The sequence below is a fragment of the Mesoplodon mirus genome (genome assembly GCF_964341445.2).
Source record: "Mesoplodon mirus genome assembly, chromosome: 18".
In the NCBI taxonomy this organism is placed as follows: domain Eukaryota; kingdom Metazoa; phylum Chordata; class Mammalia; order Artiodactyla; family Ziphiidae; genus Mesoplodon; species Mesoplodon mirus.
The window spans coordinates 33,274,644-33,296,465 of record NC_138994.1 but is presented as its reverse complement, the minus strand read 5'-3'; the positions used below and the strand labels follow the sequence as shown (position 1 = coordinate 33,296,465).

General features: G+C 53.9%; 1 protein-coding gene across 1 annotated transcript; it reads right to left on the bottom strand.

Annotated features, from left to right (window-relative positions):
* Nucleotides 1-12,865: 12,865 nt before the first annotated feature.
* LOC309793343 (forkhead box protein J1-like) lies at nucleotides 12,866-15,818 on the bottom strand (the record flags this gene model as incomplete). Its single annotated transcript, XM_082603820.1, has 2 exons — nucleotides 12,866-13,633; nucleotides 15,321-15,818. The coding sequence occupies 2 exons, from the start codon at nucleotides 15,816-15,818 to the stop codon at nucleotides 12,866-12,868; spliced, it is 1,266 nt and encodes a 421-aa protein (XP_082459946.1).
* Nucleotides 15,819-21,822: the final 6,004 nt, after the last annotated feature.

The following is a 21,822-nucleotide window of genomic DNA, read 5'->3' as shown; positions in this document are numbered from 1 at the left end:
CGTGTTCCGACGACTGACCACGTTGTCGTCAGCCTGCCAGGCACCTGAGAAGAGGAAAGGAAGGTTACCGGACCTTTGGTTTGGTGCCGATGGTGTCTCTGGCAGGACAGTCCGGGAGTTTGGCACGAAAGCTGGCAAGATGCGCATTAGCTGGAACTCCCACAGGGTGCAAACCACAGCACGTGAAACTTGGGAGCAGTGGCGTCCACTGGGCGAGGGACAGTCATGGCCACTGTGGCCCACTGATGGAGGGACATGCAGGATGGTCCTTGTTTTGTGAGCTTGCCGTAGGATCCACCTTTGTATCTTTATTTGGTCTTGAAGTTTGCCTAAGTGTTACAGCGGACCAGGAAAAGAAACTGAGTCTGGCTGAGACTTTCACGAGAGCAGGAGGAGGTGAAGGGGAGGGAGAAGAGTGTGTTAATTTGGGCTCAGAGTTAAGTGTTTGCTGTGGGGGCCAGGGTGGGGCAGGAAGGGACTGGCTGCCCAGCAGGGCGCCAGGGACCAAATGGCATGGCAGAGAACAGAGTGACAGCTGTTCCTCTCCTTCTGCACCCGAACAGCCCACCGAGAGTTGCTATCAGCTGGTGCCACCAACCCCAGGAGACATTAGCTCCAGAGCTTTGGGGTCCCCCGGGTACCATCCACGAAACTCATCATCTTCCCCCCTTGTCCTGCAGTTCCTGCACGAGAAGCACCCGCTGCCCATGCTGGAAACCCACTCTTGGTGCTTCTCTCTCCTTCATGCTCTGTATCCAATCCATCCTGACCTCCTGCTTGTTCAAGCTCTAGTAAGGTCTAAATCTGTAGTCAGAAAACCGGGATACAGCCCCAGCTTGTAACGTACTGACTGTGTGACCTTGGGCAGGTCACTGTACTTGGAGCCCTGGTTTTCCCATCCATCAGATGGGAGACAAGTACTTACTCCCCAGGGATGCTGTGAGACTAAGCGAGGTGACATGGAAGAGTGGTGAGCAGGGCGCCAGACTCACAGAATGTGCGCGAAAACCAGCCGCCCCCCAGGCCTTGTTCATGTTACACTCATCTCCCCCAAGTCGTCCTCCCAGCCCACAGAATGACTCCATCTGATTCATTCCCCCCAGTGCAGCGAGATGGCCATTGTGAAGGGAGAGGATGAAGCCCTAACCCCCTGAGTTGGGGGAAAGCCTTCCATTCTCTGGCCGAGGACTGCTGAGCTGCCTCTTCCAGCACCTGCCCCCAGAAGGCCCCCACTGAAGCCAGATGGGGTCCAGCGTGCTTCGAAGTGCTCCCCAACTGGCCCGTACCACCACCCCGTTTCTCATGCTGTGTGGAAATTGCTGGATCCTCCAGCACACGGTGATCTGTTCCAGGGCAGAGCCGAGAGCCATGCCCTTCAGAGGGCTCAGTTCGTGGACGGAGCCGGCTGACCCTGGAGGGTGGGCGTGAGGCTCACTGCGTCACATTTGAGGGAGGCCACTCACGAATGTCTGGCGTCAGCTTCAGGTTAGGCCAGCCCAAGACACGAAACCCTTTAATGGCAGAAACACTAGGATTCAGCGGGTATAAATTGTGTATACCCATAAATGTCCTGGTGTGCTAATCCGCCCTAAGGCTCTAATAATAGTCTTGTGGAGGTGGACCCCAGGGGAAGGGGAGTGAGTGGGACAGGAAATGTTTAGGTATCTCTCACAGCCAGACGGAATGCGGGGATCTGTACTCCCTGGGGGTATCGGAGTCCGGCACATGGGTCCACAGTGCTTTTCCCCTCTAAGGGTGACAGGATGCAGAGCAGGCAAGATTGTGCTTTTAAGTTAGGAACCCCCAGATGAAATAAGTTGTTCCTTCATTTTATATAATTTGGTAGATCTCATACTTATTCCTCTGTGTTTAATGGGCAGGACTCCGGAACTGTGGCTGTTTGGTACGAAAGACCAAAAGCAAATGGTAAACAGGAGAGAAGACACACACACACACACACACGCACACGCACGCACACACACACACACAAAGTGAAATCAAAACACTGCCGCAGCCTCGCCGCCACCACCACTGGCTGCCAGGCTGCCTGGCTCTGAATTCTTGAGTCCTTGCTACAAACACCACCGGTCCAGATTCTGAGCCAGGGCTGAAAACTGGCTCCTTCTGAAACAGCCTGAAGACTCAGACCTGAAGTCTCTGATCTCCCCAGCTTCTTGGTACAGTCGGTGGTGCTCTTTCCTCTAAAAAGGCTTCTGCCAGACCCTCGGCGAAACCCTGCTGCTCCGTGCATCCTGGATGCAGAAGGTAAGCCTGGAAGGCGCAGGAGGACTTCCTGAGCGAGTGCTACCATTCTGTCCAGCCCTCAGCCAGAAAAGGGAGCCTGGAGATTCAAAATCCTTCACGGGAGGTAGAGAAAGGTGGTTCCCACTTAATTCCCTCCTCAGGCTCAGAAACGGGGGAGTGAAGAGACCTCTAGAGGCAGATTTGGGGAGCACATCTAGGGGGATTCCACACACCTCTTTCCTGCCTCTACCCAGCCACTAATTAAAATTAAGATCTGTAACAGTTCCACCATCTTGTAGAGTTTCTCTCCAAGAAAAGAGAAAGTTAATTCCGATTTTTCCTTAGTATCTGCGAAGCATAACCCTTCCTAGTGGCGTCTTAGTCTTGGGTTATTTCAGGTCTCCATAAGTACTTTTCTTTTTTTGGCTGCACAGTGGCTTGGAAGATCTTAGTTCTCCGACCAGGGATTGAACCAGGCCACTGAAGTGAAAGTGCTGAGTCCTAACCACTGGGCGGCCAGGGAATTCCCTCCATAAGTACTTTTAGATTTCATCGGTATGCCCACTCCTGTCCAATGCCATCATTTAAAAACATCTGTATCGGGCTTCCCTGATGGCGCAGTGGTTGAGAGTCTCCCTGCCGATGCAGAGGACAAGGGTTTGTGCCCTGGTCCGGGAAAATCCCAAATGCCACGGAGCGGCTGGGCCCGTGAGCCATGGCCGCTGAGCCTGCGCGTCCGGAGCCTGTGCTCCGCAACGGGAGAGGCCACAACAGTGGGAGGCACGCGTACCACAAAAAACAAAACAAAACAAAACAAAAACATTTGTATTTCCACTAATAAACTCAAATTATCTTTGCTTTTTCCCATCACACCACCCAGAGCCTTTTCACAGAATTGTCACTGGTCCCCTGGCCACTATCCTGACGCCTGTGTGATACTCCATCAGGTTCCTTGGGGCCCCATCTACCGAGCATGGCCTCGCGATTATAGTCAGCTCATCACCTACAATGGTCAACTCAGATTTCCTCCCTTTGAGAACCTTGCAGAACAATCTCAGAACATACCATCGCCCCCCCCACCTTGGTCTCGGGGCCAAAGAAGACCCACAGGCTTCTTAGCGGAAGAGGTGCTGGAATGACACAGGTGCTTTCTCAACATCACTCCCACAAGGGTGATGAGAGCAGCGAGGATGGGGACCTGAGCCATCCTTGCCGCGAGCTGGGGCTCCTGGCAGAGCACCTGTGGGCCTGGGGAGGGTGGACCATGGGGTGCTCCCCGGGCTCCCTCCTTGTGGGCGCTCCGTGAGGCGAGTGGCATCCGTGTGGGGAGGGAAACAGTGTGGAGAGGGAGACCAAGTGCCTGAGAAGCTGTCCTGATGGCCAAGCCAGCCTGAGGCACCTCAGTCATAGGAAGGAACTTTGAACTTACAGCTGAGCGTGGTGAGGTCTCTTGATTCCATGGGACCTACCACAGTGGATGCTCCTGTCATTAACCTGACATTAACCTGACAGATTCTTCCAGAGAGTTCCCCAGCTCTTTACTACCAGTGTGACGCTAACAGCAGAACCCGAGAAACATTTTACCAAGAGAGCAGATGCACTTTCCTTCTCTCGTAAGAGCCCTTGAGACCTCAGGGTGAGGCTACGATGCGACCCTCAACTCCCTCTCCCGGCAGGCGCCACTGTCATTCGGTTTCATGTCTGGCCTGAACGGTGAAGCCAGTTTGATCTGAGAATGGCTGGCTCCCGAGATCACCGTAAAGAAGCCCAGGCATTGTTTTCCTTCCAGGCCTCGCTCTCCTGCCGCAATCCCAGAGTGGAATAAACATCCACCAGCAGGTTGGCCCGAAGGAGTTAGGGAGAGGAGGAAGCACAAGGCCTGGGGTCAGTTTCCACCAGCATGGGCGGCTAAAACAATTCCCAGGAGCTCTCTCTGCCAAACACGGGGGTTGGTGGGGAGCCACTGCGGGGAGGCAGGAGCCTAGATTCCTCTCTTGAAGCCCAGTGAGCGGCTGGCCGGCACAGCTGCCACAGACTCAGGGCGGAATGAGGGCAGAGATGGCATCTTCCCCAACTAGTGACCAAAACAAATCCTGCCTGTAACCTTTGCCACAGAAGCATCCCCGCTTTTGTGGAACAGGGATTAATCTAGTCTCACAAATATTTATTTTTCCTGGAAAATTTCAGCATATTAAATACAGGCTCTTGCCAGTTAGGAACGGAAGCCTCAGCGAGGGCCCCTCGGATGTGCGTGCGCCCAGCAAGCTTGGGGTTGGGTGTGGGTGAACATGAACTTTCACACGAAGTCTGGGTAACCTAAATGAGTTTCAAAATAAACAAACTGGACAGACAGACGTACATTTGGCAAAAAGACATGAGAAACAAATGGACAGACAGAAGCCAGGTAAAGAGTGGGAAGGCAGGAAGTGAAGTGTACCCTGGACCTCAGCCACTCTGGCCCAAGCCTGGCTGGGTCAACGCTAAGTGGGAAGGGACCGGAGAGCCCCTGGGAAGGCTGTGGGAGGCGTCTCTGGGGATTACGGCTTCCTCCACCACAAGCCTGCATGGGGCCAGAGGGGTGAGTACATGGGTCTTCTGCAAGCTGATGGAGAGTGGCAACCACAGGAGTTTGTGTCCCTCCAGCACCTGTAACCATGTTGCAAAGAGAGTAAAGCAATGGACCCATGACGGGACCTGGCTGTCCTGAAGCTTAAACATGTCCAGGGCATGTTTAAGAGATTACAAACCACGCAACATGAAGGCAGTCTCTGCTGTGAACCAAGGAGGGGCAATTTCGACCTAGTCCACCAGGCAAGACGTGGCTTTAGAGCCATGGTTGGTGAAGCCCTTGGTGAGCATGGAGCAGAGAGACATCAGTGCCCAGAGTGTGACTGACAGGTGGGCTCCTCCTGAGAACTCATCCTGGATTCAGTTTAGTGTCATGAGAAGGAATAAGGGGCACGTTGATGGCCCTGATTGAATTTATAGAGTTAGGGCTCCAGGGAGAAGAGTTACCCTCGACCCCTGATTGTTCCTTTGGGATCCAAATCTAGGGAGCACAAGGCAACTGGTGGTAGCCCAGGGCTCACTGGGTCACAGAGCTAGTCTATAAAATGCTGGCATTGAAATTCCTCTCTGATCCTAACTAAACACTCTCCTCTGAGTGGCTACAGGTTCCCTTTTCAAGGGCTCAGGCTCTCTTTCCAAGACCTTATCACAGAGGCCGTGTCTGCCTTAAACTGCCTGTTGATGGAAACAAGACCAGGCCCCCTGCCATGGGATCTGCAAGATCATGATGGAGGGGGCACGGTCAGGCCAAATCGGAAGGCTTTGGAGGTATTTTTGTGCCTTTCTCCATGCCCAAATAGATTCGCTTAGAGCAGAGTCGCTCTTCGCCCAAGGACTCTCCCAAGGCTGCCTCACTTCCTTTCAGCAACTGGCTCCCAGCACCTTAGCAAAGCCCATGCCTTCTTGCAGGAACTGCAGGGCAGGAGATGGGTGTCCCAGGGTGAGAGCAGGGGTGCGAGCAGGGGAGCGTCTCCCACCAAGTTCATGTTCAGCAGACTGCCACTCACCGGGTAAGCAGACCGCAGGTCACAGCTTATTGTCCAGTGCTTTCATGCTGGCGATGTCAAAGTCATTGTTATTGTCACACTCCATACCTAGAAATGCGAATGTCCTCTGGCCTCTAACGGAGTTAAGGCAGTTAGAGAGGACCTGGCTGTGTTTTTCTCTGCTTTGCTGTCCTTAAAATAAAAATCTTAAGGATGGAGACAAAAAACATCAAATCATATGTTAAAAAAAAGACAATAATTAAGTGGGGAGAGAGGACAATAAAGGAAACTGCGTGGGTACGTTTGTGTTCTCGCTCTGTTCTGCTCTGTTTCCTTAACTGGCCCCTTTCCAGCCTTCGTTCCAGGGAAATCAGACCCTGGGGAGGTCTGTGGGATTCGGACACGCAGACCCGGGCCCAGAGCAGAGCCTAAGCCAGGCTGGAAGAGCTAGGAGAGCCACGGGGGAAGTGACCCCGGGCTCAGGCCTGTGTCTGTCGGTGCACGTGAGGTGTGTTTATGACCACAAGGCTCTGCGAAATGACTAATACATAAAATGGCAATTAAAGCTCTTTGGTCCCGTAACTTTGCACCTCAAATCAAAGAATCGCATTGCTTGCAAAATTATGATTTATTTTCTTTGAGACTTAATTTTCTATTCTGAAGATGTTTTAAGGGGCTGACCAGAAACCTACAGTCGTGTAAGATGGGAAGGGGACAATTTTAGATGTTATTTTTTCAAGCCCCCACCCGGTTTTTTTTTCCTTGGTGAAAGGGAGAGGAAGAAACATACATCTACTGTGTACAGCATGTCAGGTGGAAACCACATATGGAATGTCAGGCGGAAACCACGTACTGCCCTGTGCCTTTTAGAAGCAAATATTCTGCTGGGGACGAAAATCACAATGGAGAACTCAGAGCCTTGCGCCCTGAAGACATCAACCGAGGAGAGGTAGCGCCCAACTCCGGCTTGGTTGGCGTGCACGTGCGGCAGAGGCACAGCCTGGGCGACCACCCCTCCTCCGGCACTACTTGGCCAGGAGAGAGTGGTCATGTGCACATGCGCACACACTGCACACCACACAACCCCCCAAGCAACTGCCATGGCCAAAGCAGAAGCGACTAGCATGACATCTGCATCCAGGCTGGGATCCAGGTTTGCTCTGGAGGTTGCCCTTCTGTGGAGGCACCTCAGAGGAGCAGACGGAAGAGACACCAGTTCCTGGGACGCCTGGTCCTACAATCCCAGGTGGGATTCCAGCTCGCCTACCCCCCCCCACCACTTCCTTGCTCTATATGTAGGTCGTTCCTTCGCTTCTCGGCTTACTAGAAACCAAATTCTTCCGACTGAAGATATGATTGACCTTATTTACAAAACAGAAATAGAGTCACAGGTGTAGGAAACAAACTTATGGTTATGGCGGGGGGCAAGGGAGGGGAGGGATACATTGGGAGATTGGGATTGACATATACACACTACTATATATAAAATAGATAACTAATAAGGACCTGCTGTAGAGCACAGGGGACTACTCTGTACCCTGTAATGGCCTATATGGGCAAAGAATCTAAAAACAGAGTGGATATATGTATATGTATAATTGATTCACGTTGCTGTCAGCAGAAACTAACACAAAATTGTAAACCAACTCTTCCAATTTAAAAAAAATATATCTACTTGAGGCCTGAATGATGGTAAAGAGACTCGTTCCAATAGCCTACAAACACTAGTGTACGCTGAGCTGCTAACGTCTCTTCACCTCACCTTTGCTGTGCCGCCAGGGCTGTGATCCTTCTGCTACTGTAACATCAGCCGTTTTCTTCACTAAAGCAGGAAAACCTACTGCCTAACAGTCGGTTCCCCCAAGGGGAGGAAGCTGTTCTCCTGCTGCAGCTGAACTTTGGGGCTGCTAGAGCAGTTCTGTGAGACTCGGCTGAGAAGCTGAAGCAGGAAGGAAGGTGATGGCAGTTGCCCAAGAAGCTTCAGGATCTACTCAACGTAGACGGAGAACTCCATGTATCTTCTGCAGCCTTGGCTCAGAGGCCTAGAAAGAGCCAGGAAGGCTGCTGAGGTCCTCAGATACCCTGCTTGCTTTGATATTCCATCAAGAAGACAACCTTTCCCCAAAGCCACACCCTTGAGCAGTGCCACCAAGTCACACCAGTGCCCCTTTCTCTACCCTTTAGAGAATACCCGGGAAAGAAATATAATAAAAGGGAGCAAAAGACCAGGTCTTTTACCATCTTCTTGTGTGGGTGATCCGTCCTCTTCTTCTAGAACCTCATTTCCCTAGGACAGAAGGAAGGCACTGTGAGTCAATAAAGCAGTGAAATGAGCCTACTGATGGTCAGAAGACAGAACTAATCACCCTCATGGTATCCATACATTTCCTGTCTGTGTGAGATGGCTGGGAGGCCCAGCAGAGGCAGATTTTGCTTGGCGAGGCAGGATCGGCCCGTAGGGACCAGGTCTGAGGCACGTTCCAGAGGGACCAGGTCTGAGGCACCTTACAGAGGGACCCTGGGACTGTCAGGATTAGCCTTGGTTATAGTTTAGCTCACACTGTTTCTCTCAGGTGGAAATCAAAGTTGTCAAATGAAAAAGCAAACCGTGAGATCATAAAACTTTCAGGAACCCTTTAGGATCCCCAATCCCATCCAGATACTCCTTTGAGAACATCTGGCTCAAGAGAAAGTTGTAGAGTCCCCACTGGGAGCTGGGCATTCCATATACTTCAGGCACACCTCCGTCAGAGCACTTCTCACGCTGAGTTATAACTCTGATTCCTCCATCAGATGGAGCTCCGGGATGGGTGGGATGGGTGGATTGGGGTTGTGGGCAGGCAAAAGCCATGTCACTCGGTCTTTGTGTCCCCCAGTGCCAGGAAGATGTGAGATGCCTGTGCCAGGTAAATACTAAGTGAATTGGAGGACAAACACCCTCTCAAGGGTCTGGCCTGGAAGACTTCCCTCTGGAACTCACCCCACGCCTATTACGCTGAGACCAGCGCCCTCTGCTAACCGGACAGTCCCTCTGCTCTGCACCCTGCCTCTAACAGATCCAAGTGCACCACCTTGGAAGGCTTCTTCCAGAAGAGCCCCCATCCTATTTGCACCCTGTGCCAGCGCCGGCAGTCCCTCTGACCGGGGAGGGGCACCAGCGTCCACCTTGCTCTTACCTCTGCATCCTGCTCTTCAGCGGTGGCGACGAGGCCCGCAAAGTTGCAGTCTGGAGACGCCGCTGGCGTCACCTGCAAAGGAGCAACAAAAGTCAAGGTGCAGATGCCACCGGCTCTCCTACCCAGCTCGCCTGGCAGCAAACGCAAACCAAGTCCTCAGGACAGAAGTGGTGCCACATGGAAGATCACATCTGAGGGAGTCTGTGATTCAACAACCCGGTACCGTGTTTTCCAGGGCTCCCCTCCCGAGCACTGGGGGGCTTTGCCGATCTCCCTGGCAGGCCCTGGACTGAGCTCCTTGGGACTCGAGTACAGAGCAGAGCAGAGCGGCGAGGGCGATCCCATGCTCCTCTCTTACGTCTCCTTCTTCTGAAGGGGTCCTGCTGGCGGCCCGGGGGCAGGGGAGAGCCTCCCCGTCCTCTTCCGTGCCAGGGGCGATGTAGGAGCCGGACATGGAGGAGACGGTGTCGGTGCTGATCTGGGAGGACACCATGGACATGACCTTCCTTCTTCAAGTCTGGGTCCCCAGTATGTTGAGGGGGGCAGAGGCGGGGAGAAGAGTGTTTCCTGCCCTCAGCTCAACTCTTCATGAGGCCTGGCGCATTTGCTTCAGGCCAGCATGGAATCCCATCCCGGGGGCCTTCCCATCACTGGAGCTGAGGGTGGCCTGTCCCGAGGGCAGACGGGGAAGGTCTCCGAAGACTGAGTTCCTGAACATTGCCCCTCATCCCTTTCCTGGCTGGTGATACATGGGGGAGGGAGGATAGGGAAGAGGTGGAAAGTGAGGAGACAGAAAGCTTGCTTCTTGCTTTGGGAAGGGACTGTACCACACCTGAGGGTGAAGTGGCTGAAGGGCTTCTCACCTCAAAAGTGGAGATCAAAGGAAATGCGAAACCTGCCCAGAGAGCTTGAGTCATGGGCTCAAAGCCACACAGGGCAAAAGAGAAAGGACAACTCAGTGCAACATGGGGTCCTGGATTGGGATGTTGGAATGGAGAGGAGCATTCCTGGGGTGATCTGCAAGACGTGAAGGGGGTCTGCGGTTACATGGGATTACCAGGTCAGTGTTCATTTCCTGATTGTGATGGTGGTACTGGGATTATGGAGGTGTGTCCTTGTTCTAAGGAAACACACACTAAAGTATCTAGTGCTAATGGGGCAGCCTGTCTGCAACTTACTGTTAAGGGCACAAAATATATATTGACTGGGATTACATCGAATCTCTAAATAAATACGGAGTCACTGAACGTTTTTTCAAAAAGCCACCCAGCCAAGGGCCGGGGCAGGGATGAATAGGAGGGACAGGATCCACTCACGCTTCCCGCCCCCTCCACTGCCAACCCCCAAACGCTGCCTGCTGAAAGGGTGTGTGAAGCCCTGTGTTGTGGCCGCTTCGGAGCCCCCTCTTACCTTTGGCTGCTCGTTGGCAGCATCCATGGACCCTTAAAAGTGCCAGTGTTTGGGTCCCAGCCCCAGAGACGCTAGTCCCAAGCATAGGGATTTTCAGGAGCTCCTGGGGATTCTTCCTGACAGCCAGAAGCTTCTTCAGCCTTTCCTTACCTGGCAGGCAGTTCTGCCAGCCCCTGACCTTGCCCCTCTTCCCCCAGCATGGGCCCAGGCAGAGGGTGAGGAGGAGGGACAGTGACCGGCCCCACCTGTCAATCCAGGGTGTACCCCTTTTGTCGGGGGCTGGAGGCTGAGCCTGGGGACCAGTGGAGAGGCTGGAGCCCCCATGTTCCCCCAGTGCTGGGGAGCGTGGGCAGGAAGGCCGGAGGGTGGTGGGGAGAGGGAGGGAGTCGTTGCTTAGGGGGTGAAGGGAGTCTCAGAGGGAGGTTGGGGCAGCCTCCTCAGCAAGCAGTGGGAAGGGGATGAGCTGCCTCCTGAGCTCTGTAAGGCCCCAACCCGCCTGGCCCTGCAGTGTGCGCACCCTTCGGAAATATTTTGAGTAATTAGCAAGGGAAAGCAGCAAGTTGGCGGGGGAATGCCAGGTTGTCCTGGAGCCAGCCTCCAGTGCAAGGAAAGAAAGGGGCTTCAGGAGAAAGGGGCCCGTGGAGGCTGGGCAGGATTGTGTAGGACAGTGCCCGTTTGTGTGTGTGTGTGTGTGTGTGTGTCTGTGCGCACGTGCACGTGAGTGCTGGGGGAAGGGGCTGTGCACCACAAGGGCGTGCTGGCGGGGCCAGGTGCGGGCTCGGGGGAGAGATGGGTTCCAGGCAAAGCTGGGGTGAGGGGGTGGAAAGGTGCCTGCTGAGTGTCACATATTTGCTGTGCCTCAGTTTCCCCATCAGAACTCTGGTACGTTGATTCCTCACAGGCTGGAGCTGTAGGGTCTAGGCACCCCGTCTTCCGTCTGCCCTGATGGCCTCCCTCAGCCCCAACCTGCATTGGAGGGAAGGCCCTGGGCGGGGTGAATGAACCCCAGGGTGGCAAGTGGGGCCCCAGGGGCTGGGGCCCTCTGACCTCACACCCTGTCCCTTCAGGAAGGGACCAAGGGAGGGAGGAGCTGGAGACAGGCCCAGGCGAGGACCGCAGGTGAGTCTGGGCAGGCCCTCAACTTGGGCGAGGTGGGGAACGTGAGCCGAGCCCTGGGCAAGAACGGCCTTTGTGAGTGAGTCCCCAGGGCCAGGGAGGGGGCTGTGCCTCCTTTGCCGCCTGCTCCTCGGGGCTGTGGGTACAGTCTCCCCATTGCACATAGAGAGGTGCCGAGGCCCTGGCTGCAGGGGACCCCCGAGGGCCGCCTCTCAGCCCCTTTCTCTCTGGGCACCCAGAGATCATGAGGAGTGCATCAGGGGACACTCTGCAGGCCTTTGGTGCCCCCATCTTCCTCCCAGCCATTCCCCCTTGGGCCGTGGCCTCCCCAAAACTGGCCCATGCTTTTCCCCAGAGAAAGTTGCAAGCAGGTCCATTTTGAGACTTTTTAAAACTTTACTTTTAAAAATGTTTTTATTGTAAATCACTTTCTATGAAAAAGGTTAAATTGCCCGATGGGTTAGGAGAGGGGATGTGGGATGCAGCCCAGGGCATTTATGGTGGAGCAAGACACTCCCCTGCAGGAGTGCAAGCAAGGGCACGGGGCCATCCCCCCATTCTTGGTCCCAGTGGTTCTAGCAAGCACTGCGTCCCTCCCAGTTAAGCCTCAGCTCTAGCTACACTCACTACATTAGTCTGTCTGTCCCCTTTCCCTCTGCAGCTTGGCTGCCCCAGCCCCTAACCCCCAGATCCCCATCTCCCCGCTGCTCTCAGCCTCAAGTTGGGCTCAAAGATTAGGGACACATACCCTCTGCCCCACCTCTAGGGATGAAGCCAGAAGATCCCAGAGGCCTTAGAAAATCTCCTGGCTCCACCCGGCACCCCGGCCTCCTTTCTGTCTCCTCTCTCTTCCCCCCTCCGCCTAGCTCCTCCTCACAGACTGCCAGGAGAGGCCTCTTGGGTGTTCATTTGCAGTCACCTAATCAGCATTGGTTGTACCTGGGAACTTGCTCTGGATAGGGACCTGGGGAGGAGAGCAGGAGAGAGAGAAGCTTGGAAGCTATGGTGTTCTGGGGCGGGCCCTGTACTGATGTTTCCAGCTTGGCCAGGGCCCCTCCAAGCTGCAGCTCTCATAGTGCAGGGCCCTTAGCGTGTCTCTGGGGCAGGGAAGAAGTGGATCAATGAAACACTGTGTGTATGGGGGGCTGGGGAGCGGAGGCAGCAATTTGGGTCCTGGGCCCCAATTCTCACCCTGCTGGACTAGAATCTGAGATGGCCTGGGCTGGGGGCCGTGTGGCCTGGTGGGGTGACCTGGCCCAGCCCCTGCCTGGGCGGTAGGGTGTCCATGGGCCTGCACTGGCGGGGAGGGGGGCAGTCTGGGCCCAGACTTCGGTGCTGTCTGGAGGTGGGGCAGGGCCTGGCTTCTTACAAGAAGGCGCCCAGGCTGGCCCAGTCATGCAGGTCAGAGGCCAGTGTGGCATCCCCGGCCTCAAAGAGGGGCTCGGGGGGCAGGGAGCTACGGGTGCTCTCGTCCCAGGGGTGCTCCAGGAAGGATGTGGCCAGGAAGGTCTCATCAAAGTCCAGGCTGTCGGTAGCCTGCTCCGCTGGAGGCCCCCAGGTAACAGGGCAGTCGATGTGGTGGCCATGGATGGTGAGGTCCACGTCCCCGTGTGAGGCAGGGCTCAGCGGCGGGATCAGCTCCGAGATCTCCAGCGTGCCCAGCTCCCCGTCCAGCGTGCCAGCGTCCAAGATGGCCTCCCAGTCAAAGTTGCCCTTGAGGGGTTCCAGCTCACCCTGCTCCTCCTGGGTCAGCAGCAGGGGGCTGGAGGGCCGCGGGACCTTGGCCTCCTGCTTGGGCAGCGGCTGTTGACGCTTACGCCCCAGCCTGCCCTCGCCTGCACCCCAGCCCGCCTCCCCAGTGGCCTCCTCGAACTCCCGCAGCAGCTGCTGGGCCTCGGTGCTCACGGTCAGTGGCCCGGCCCATGGGGCGGCGCTGGGCTCTGGCACGGCCTGGCGGGCAAAGGCCGGGTGGATGTGGACTGGGGGCAGCCGCTGCTTCTTCAAGGCCCCACTCAGCAGCCGCTCTGCGTACTGGGGGTCGATGCACCAGAAGCCCCCCTTGCCTGGCTCGTCCTTCTCCCGAGGCACCTTGATGAAGCCCTTCTTCAGGGACAGGTTGTGGCGGATGGAGTTCTGGACACAGGGAGGTAGGAGAGAAGGAAGACAGCTGGGAGAGTGGGTGGGGTCAGTGATGGGGGGCTCCTAGCGCCACTGCCAGTCCCACCACCACCTTCTCTCCGATGGGGGCAGGGGAGACAGAGGCGCTGCTCCGAGCGGGAGGCTCTGGGACACCAGCCACGGGGCACCAGGAGCTGGGAGTGCTGTCGGGGGCTTTTGTTCCCTTTGGCCAGGATATCTGCCTGCTCGGTCATCCGAGCCCTGAGCCGCAGGGTGGCTCTCAGTGCCAGCCTGTCCTGCCCTCCCTCCCTTACCCCGCTGCTTGCGGCCTCTGGTCAAAGGCCTTGGCTCCCCCAGGTCCTGGACGGCCATCTCCCTCTGCCTGGGCCTGGCTGGCCTTCTCTGTTTGTGAAATGAGTGAGTGGGTGTGAGGGTGTGTGTGTGTGGGGGGGGATGAAGTGTGGGAGGATCTGATGACTTTCCTTGTTTCTAGAGCCGGCTGCTGGCCTGGGCCCTCACCCACCATGTCCCCCTCCTCCCACCCCAGGCTCTGAGGCCTCAGTTGATTATTACCCAGCCAAGAGCATAGCGCTCATTCCTGGGGCCTCTCAGGCTTGGGGTAGGGTGGGTGGTGGTGGAGGGTCTCTGCTTTCTCACCAAGGTTACAAATGGTACCTGCCCCAGGGTCAGGGCCCAAGCAATCGTGGAATAGCTGTGATTACAGGAACTCTGATCCTGTGACCTGTGCCACAGGGAAGGATCTGTGCATCCTCAGGGTCTCTGTCCCCAAGTAGCCCCTGATCCTGATGGTCGAAGAGGCTCAGGGCAGCGTGTGCCCAGCCTGAATCACCATCCTGCCTTGTTCAGGCCTGGGTGCACAGTCCAAACCACGCTGGGGCACAGGGGTCTGGGGCCTGGTGGGTGGGGCCGGCAGGTGAGTAGTGCCCCCTGGCAAGACTGGGAGGTTTACATGGTGGTCTGGGCCCCTTGGCTGCTCTGTGCCAGGTTCCGGACACTTGGAACATGAAGCCAGTGTGGGAGGAAAGAGCCCCTGTGGAAAGCACGTGGCTGAGGTAATTGTCCCCCCAGGGAGGTTGATGAGAAGAGGGGGAGGAGTGTAGGCAGGAAACTAGGGAGGGCTTGTGGTGGGGGCTGGCACAGCAGCTTTCGGAAGGCCCCGTAGCCCTTCCACTGGGACACCGATGGCCTTCACACCCCGCAGCACGCCCCTCTCCCCTCCCAGAGCCCCTCCAGCCAACTGAAAGCAGGCGGGATGCAGAGTCTGGCAGGAACGATGCTCTGCCTCCAGTCAGGCCCTGACAAACTGACCTTGAGGAGGGTAGTGTCAAGGAATTCCAGGACTTGGGACAAAAATGTGTCCCTCAGTCCATCAACCTACCCTGGGGGGCTGTGTCCACGCATAGTTCAGCCCTGGTCTTTGGGCTGAGCCTGCCGGATGAGTGACAAGTTCTTTCCCCTTGAACCTCTATGTCGGCACCCCTGCAGCCCTCTGAACATCCTCCCTCCTCCGTCTCTGAAGTCAAAGGGGCAGCAGTCCAAGCACTGGGCTCCCTTGAGGTCCTTCCTGGACGGCCTTCCTCTCTCGGGGCCCTGGCCGTACCGCGCCTACTTGGCCTGCGGATCTGGGATGTGAGTCCAGTCCGCGCGGGCATGGGGAGGGAGGGAGGGAGTGCCTCCCTACCTGCCAGGTGGGATCAGCGTGGCGGAAGTAACAGAAGTTGTCCGTGATCCACTTGTAGATGGCCGACAGGGTGATCTTGGTGGCCTTGCTGGCCTGCATGGCCATGCAGATGAGCGTGGCATACGAGTAGGGCGGCTTCACGTGCGGGTTGGTGGCGTAGTCCACGTCGTCGGGAGGCGAGGCCTGCAGCCCCGAGGGGGCGCTCCGCGGCGTGCAGGAGGACGTGGGCTTGCCGGGTGTGTGCGGCTGCCCCAGGCAGGCGGGGTCCGCCGCCAGGGGAGACCCCGGCTCGGCCGAGCCTGCCAGCTCGTGGGAGCCGTGGGGGTCGGTGTCCCCCGAAGGCAGGGCGGGGAGCTCGGCGTTGAGAATGGAGAATTCCTGCAGCCACTGCAGGCTGGTCAGGCTGTCATTCAGGGCGTTGGACTCCTCCAGGCCGCCTTCCGGTCCGGCCTCCTCCGCTGCCCCTGCTCCCGAGACGTGTAGCCAGCTCTCCGCCATATCTGCGGGGACTCTCCGAGGGGGCTGTCAACATCCACGAGCCGAGCCGAGGGTGGCCGCCGAGCTCTCCGGCCCGCTGACTCCCGCGGCTTCAGTTACGCAGCCTCCCGGAAGCGGGCTTCCATCCCGCGATCCGGGGGTAGCCTCCTCCAAACGGAATGTGGTGCCTGCGGGGACCAGAGCGGGAACTGAGCCCTCTTTCCCCACCCCCGAGGGGAGAGTGTGGGCGAGGGGGGAGGCTCTTACTAAAATCCTTCCTGCAGCTGGGGAGGATCTTTTACTGCCGACGTCGGGGAAACAGAAGGTGTGCCCGGGGCTCCGACCCACACGGGGTTCGCCTCGCTCTTTTCCTCTTGGATCTTTAAGAGGAGACTTAATTAGCCCAACGAGGGAATAGTGTAGGGGCATGCGAGGCCACCCCTTTCTCCCTCAAAGCGGGGAATTAACCCCCCTCTCTCCGTCCACAACCAATGGAAATGGGGCGAGAGAGTCCAGGAGGGCAGTACGACGGGTCGGGGGGCGGGGGAGGTCGTCTGATCTTTGAAAAGGGATATTAGGATGGGGCTCAAGGGGAAGGAAGGAAACAATACAGAGTTATAAGGGGGTGGGAAGTGAGTGTCCCCCAAACGCCTCTGATGTCAGTCCCCGGGCCCTCCACTTCCGTCGGGGACGGATGGGAGAGCGGGCTGGTACTGACGCCCTCCCTTCCCACGGCCGGCAGCCCTCCCCGTCCCTTACCTGGCTCAGAGCGCAGCCCGGGCCAAAGGAAGCTTCTCAAAGAAATTCCTCCCACCGCCCACCCTCACCGCGGCTCTCTGCTCCCAGCTCCAGGGCCCAGCCAGCAATCCTCGTCGCCACTCACGCCCGCCGGCGCCTCTCTGAAAGCCAGCGGCTGGGGACCGGCACTCAGTAGCCGCTCGCAAGGCGTCTCCTGCTGCCGTGGCGACGCCCCGCCCATATAAACAGCTTCCGCTTCTGCCATTGGCCAGGGCATCTCCAAAGAGACCGCGGGCTCTTAACGGCTCTCTCACGCGGTAACTCTCTTCCAGCTCCCTCCTGCCGCCCTCTCCCGCGCGCGACCCAGCCCCCTACCCGCCACCGCGTCCCGGCTCCGCGCATTCCCGCCCGAGGGCCCCGCGCAGGGCTCGGAGAGGCGCGCGGCTCGGCGCTCCCGCAGAGGCCCCGGGGCCCTCGGCGAGCAGTTCGCCGCGGGAACCGTCCTCCGCCCCACCCCCTTCCCATCTGGGCTGCTCAGAGGTGGCGACGGCTCCTGGGACGCAGCCCGTGGCGCGGGGGCCAGGGCTGGGGGCATGCTTGGGGCTTTCCTTTCCTCTCCTCTGGGCTGCGAGTGGCACTTCCTCACGTTTCTGCGGCCTGTCCCGGTCTCCCGACCGAGTGTCGTCTTGGTGCCCGCAAGCAGGTCTGACTCTCCGATGCCACCTGCCGCTCAGGTCCGCAGAAACCGCAGCCCCGGTCGCAGGCACCCCAAGGCGGCTAGGGTAATCCAGTGTTTCCCGGTAAGCGCCCCCTCCCCGCCCCGTCCTCAGCAAGATTCCCAGAAGCTGACATTCCAGAGGCTTCTTCGGAAGTGCTCTCCCTCCTTTCCAGATAGCCGAGGAAACAGAGCCGTTGGGTGAAAGCCAGGAAAGCCGTGGACTTGCCAAATTCTTTGACTGGGGTCATTTGCCCCATTCATTTCACCAGCCTTTAAGTGACGGACTAACGGTGGACTGTGGTCCTTCCTCCTCCCCTCCCCCAGCCTCCCTCCAGTCACCAGCTTTCCTGCTCTTCAGTTATTGAGGAGCTGCAGTTGGAAGTTCTCTGGTTGAAGGGGGTGGGTGGAGGTGAGGGCTCCTTATCAGGCCTCTGGGCAGGAGCTGTGCCCGGGGGATGGTACACCAGCTCCCACCCAGAAAAATGTCTTTTCCTCTACCCCTTGCCCTCTCTCACTCCTCCATGTCCAGCTTGTCTTGAGTCAAAGTTTTTTTTTTCTTCCCAAGTATTTATTGTTTTATTTTAATTTTTATTTTATTTTTTTATTAGTTTCTGCTTTATAACAAAGTGAATCAGTCATACATATACATCTGTTCCCACATCCCTTCCCTCAGGCATCTCCCTCCCTCCCACCCTCCCCATCCCACCCCTCCAGGCGGTCACAAAGCACCGAGCTGATCTCCCTGTGCTCTGCGGCTGCTTCCCACTATCTACCTTACGTTTGGTAGTGTATATATGTCCATGCCTCTCTTTCGCTTTGTCACAACTTACCCTTCCCCCTCCCCATATCCTCAAGTCCATTCTCAAGTAGTTCTGTGTCTTTATTCCTGTTTTACCCCTAGGTTATTCATGACATTTTTTAAAATTCCATATATATGTGTTAGCATACGGTATTTGTCTTTCTCTTTCTGACTTACTTCACTCTGTATGACAGACTCTAGGTCTATCCACCTCATTACAAATAGCTCAGTTTCGTTTCTTTTTATGGCTGAGTAATATTCCATTGTATATATGTGCCACATCTTCTTTATCCATTCATCCGATGATGGACACTTAGGTTGCTTCCATCTCCGGGCTATTGTGAATAGAGCTGCAATGAACATTTTGGTACATGCCTCTTTTTGAATTATGGTTTTCTCAGGGTATATGCCTAGTAGTGGGATTGCTGGGTCATATGGTAGTTCGATTTTTAGTCTTTTAAGGAACCTCCATACTGTTCTCCATAGTGGCTGTACCAATTCACATTCCCACCAGCAGTGCAAGAGTGTTCCCTTTTCTCCACACCCTCTCCAGCATTTATTGTTTCTAGATTTCTTGATGATGGCCATTCTGACTGGTGTGAGATGATATCTCATTGTAGTTTTGATTTGCATTTCTCTAATGATTAATGATGCTGAGCATTCTTTCATGTGTTTGTTGGCAGTCTGTATATCTTCTTTGGAGAAATGCCTATTTAAGTCTTCTGCCCATTTTTGGATTGGGTTGTTTGTTTTTTTGCTATTGAGCTGCATGAGCTGTTTTTAAATTTTGGAGATTAATCCTTTGTCAGTTGCTTCATTTACAAATATTTTCTCCCATTCTGAGGGTTGTCTTTTGGTCTTGTTTATGGTTTCCTTTGCTGTGCAAAAGCTTTGCAGTTTCATTAGGTCCCATTTGTTTATCTTTGTTTTTATTTCCATTTCTCTAGGAGGTGGGTCCAAAAGGATCTTGCTGTGATTTATGTCATAGAGTGTTCTGCCTATGTTTTCCTCTAAGAGTTTGATAGCTTCTGGCCTTACATTTAGGTCTTTAATCCATTTTGAGCTTATTTTTGTGTATGGTGTCAGGGAATGATCTAATCTCATACTTTTACATGTCCCTGTCCAGTTTTCCCAGCACCACTTATTGAAGAGGCTGTCCTTTCTCCACTGTACATTCCTGCCTCCTTGATCAAAGATAAGTTGACCATATGGGTGTGGGTTTATCTCTGGGCTTTCTATCCTGTTCCATTGATCTATCTTTCTGTTTTTGTGCCAGTAAAACACTGTCTTGCTTACTATAGCTTTGTAGTGTAGTCTGAAGTCAGGGAGCCTGATTCCTCCAGCTCCGTTTTTCGTTCTCAAGATTGCTTTGGCTATTCGGAGTCTTTTGTTTTTCCAAACAAAGTTTGAATTTTTTTGTTCTAGTTCTGTGAAAAATGCCAGTGGTAGTTTGATAGGGATTGCATTGAACCTGTAGATTGCTTTGGGTAGTAGAGTCATTTTCACAATATCGATTCTTCCAATCCAGGAGCATGGTATATCTCTCCATCTATTTGTATCATCTTTAATTTCTTTCATCAGTGTCTTATAATTTTCTGCATACAGGTCTTTTGTCTCCTTAGGTAGGTTTATTCCTAGGTATTTTATTCTTTTTGTTGCAATGGTAAATGGGGGTGTTTTCTTGATTTCACTTTCAGATTCTTCATCATTAGTGTACAGGAATGCCAGAGATTTCTGTGCATTAATTTTGTATCCTGCTACTTTTCCAAATTCATTGATTAGCTCTAGTAGTTTTCTGGTAGCATCTTTAGGATTCTCTATGTATAGTATCATGTCATCTGCAAACAGTGACAGCTTTACTTCTTCTTTTCCAATTTGGATTCCTTTTATTTCCTTTTCTTCTCTGATTGCTGTGGGTGGGTGGAGGTGAGGGCTCCTTATCAAGCCTCTGCGCAGGAGCTGTGCCCGGGGGATGGTACACCAGCTCCCACCCAGAAACATGTCTTTCCCTCTACCCCTTGCCCTCTCTCACTCCTCCATGTCCAGCTTGTCTTGAGTCAAAGTATTCTTTTTCTTCCCATGTATTTATTTATTTTATTTTTATTTTGTTTTTATTTTTTATTAGTTTCTGCTTTATAACAAAGTGAATCAGTCATACATATACATCTGTTCCCACATCCCTTCCCTCATGCATATCCCTCCCTCCCACCCTCCCCATCCCACCCCTCCAGGCGGTCACAAAGCACCGAGCTGATCTCCCTGTGCTCTGCGGTTACTTCCCACTATCTATCTTCCTTACGTTTGGCACTGTATATATGTCCATGCCTCTCTTTCGCTTTGTCACAGCTTACCCTTCCCCCTCCCCATATCCTCAAGCCCATTCTCAAGTAGGTCCGTGTCTTTATTCCTGTTTTACCCCTAGTTTCTTCATGACATTTTTTAAAATTCCATATATATGTGTTAGCATACGGTATTTGTCTTTCTCTTTCTGACTTACTTCACTGTGTATGACAGACTCTAGGTCTATCCACCTCATTACAAATAGCTCAGTTTCGTTTCTTTTTATGGCTGAGTAATATTCCATTGTATATATGTGCCACATCTTCTTTATCCATTCATCCAATGATGGACACTTAGGTTGTTTCCATCTCCGGGCTATTGTGAATAGAGCTGCAATGAACATTTTGGTACATGCCTCTTTTTGAATTATGGTTTTCTCAGGGTATATGCCTAGTAGTGGGATTGCTGGGTCATATGGTAGTTCGATTTTTAGTCTTTTAAGGAACCTCCATACTGTTCTCCAAAGTGGCTGTACCAATTCACATTCCCACCAGCAGTGCAAGAGTGTTCCCTTTTCTCCACACCCTCTCCAGCATTTATTGTTTCTAGATTTCTTGATGATGGCCATTCTGACTGGTGTGAGATGATATCTCATTGTAGTTTTGATCTGCATGTGTCTAATGATTAATGATGTTGAGCATTCTTTCATGTGTTTGTTGGCAGTCTGTATATCTTCTTTGGAGAAATGCCTATTTAAGTCTTCTGCCCATTTTTGGATTGGGTTGTTTGTTTTTTTTGCTATTGAGCTGCATGAGCTGTTTTTAAATTTTGGAGATTAATCCTTTGTCAGTTGCTTCATTTGCAAATATTTTCTCCCATTCTGAGGGTTGTCTTTTGGTCTTGTTTATGGTTTCCTTTGCTGTGCAAAAGCTTTGCAGTTTCATTAGATCCCATTTGTTTATCTTTGTTTTTATTTCCATTTCTCTAGGAGGTGGGTCCAAAAGGATCTTGCTGTGATTTATGTCATAGAGTGTTCTGCCTATGTTTTCCTCTAAGAGTTTGATAGTTTCTGGCCTTACATTTAGGTCTTTAATCCATTTTGAGCTTATTTTTGTGTATGGTGTTAGGGAATGATCTAATCTCATACTTTTACATGTCCCTGTCCAGTTTTCCCAGCACCACTTATTGAAGAGGCTGTCCTTTCTCCACTGTACATTCCTGCCTCCTTGATCAAAGATAAGTTGACCATATGTGCGTGGGTTTATCTCTGGGCTTTCTATCCTGTTCCATTGATCTATCTTTCTGTTTTTGTGCCAGTAAAACACTGTCTTGATTACTGTAGCTTTGTAGTGTAGTCTGAAGTCAGGGAGCCTGATTCCTCCAGCTCCGTTTTTCGTTCTCAAGATTGCTTTGGCTATTCGGAGTCTTTTGTTTTTCCAAACAAAGTTTGAAATGTTTTGTTCTAGTTCTGTGAAAAATGCCAGTGGTAG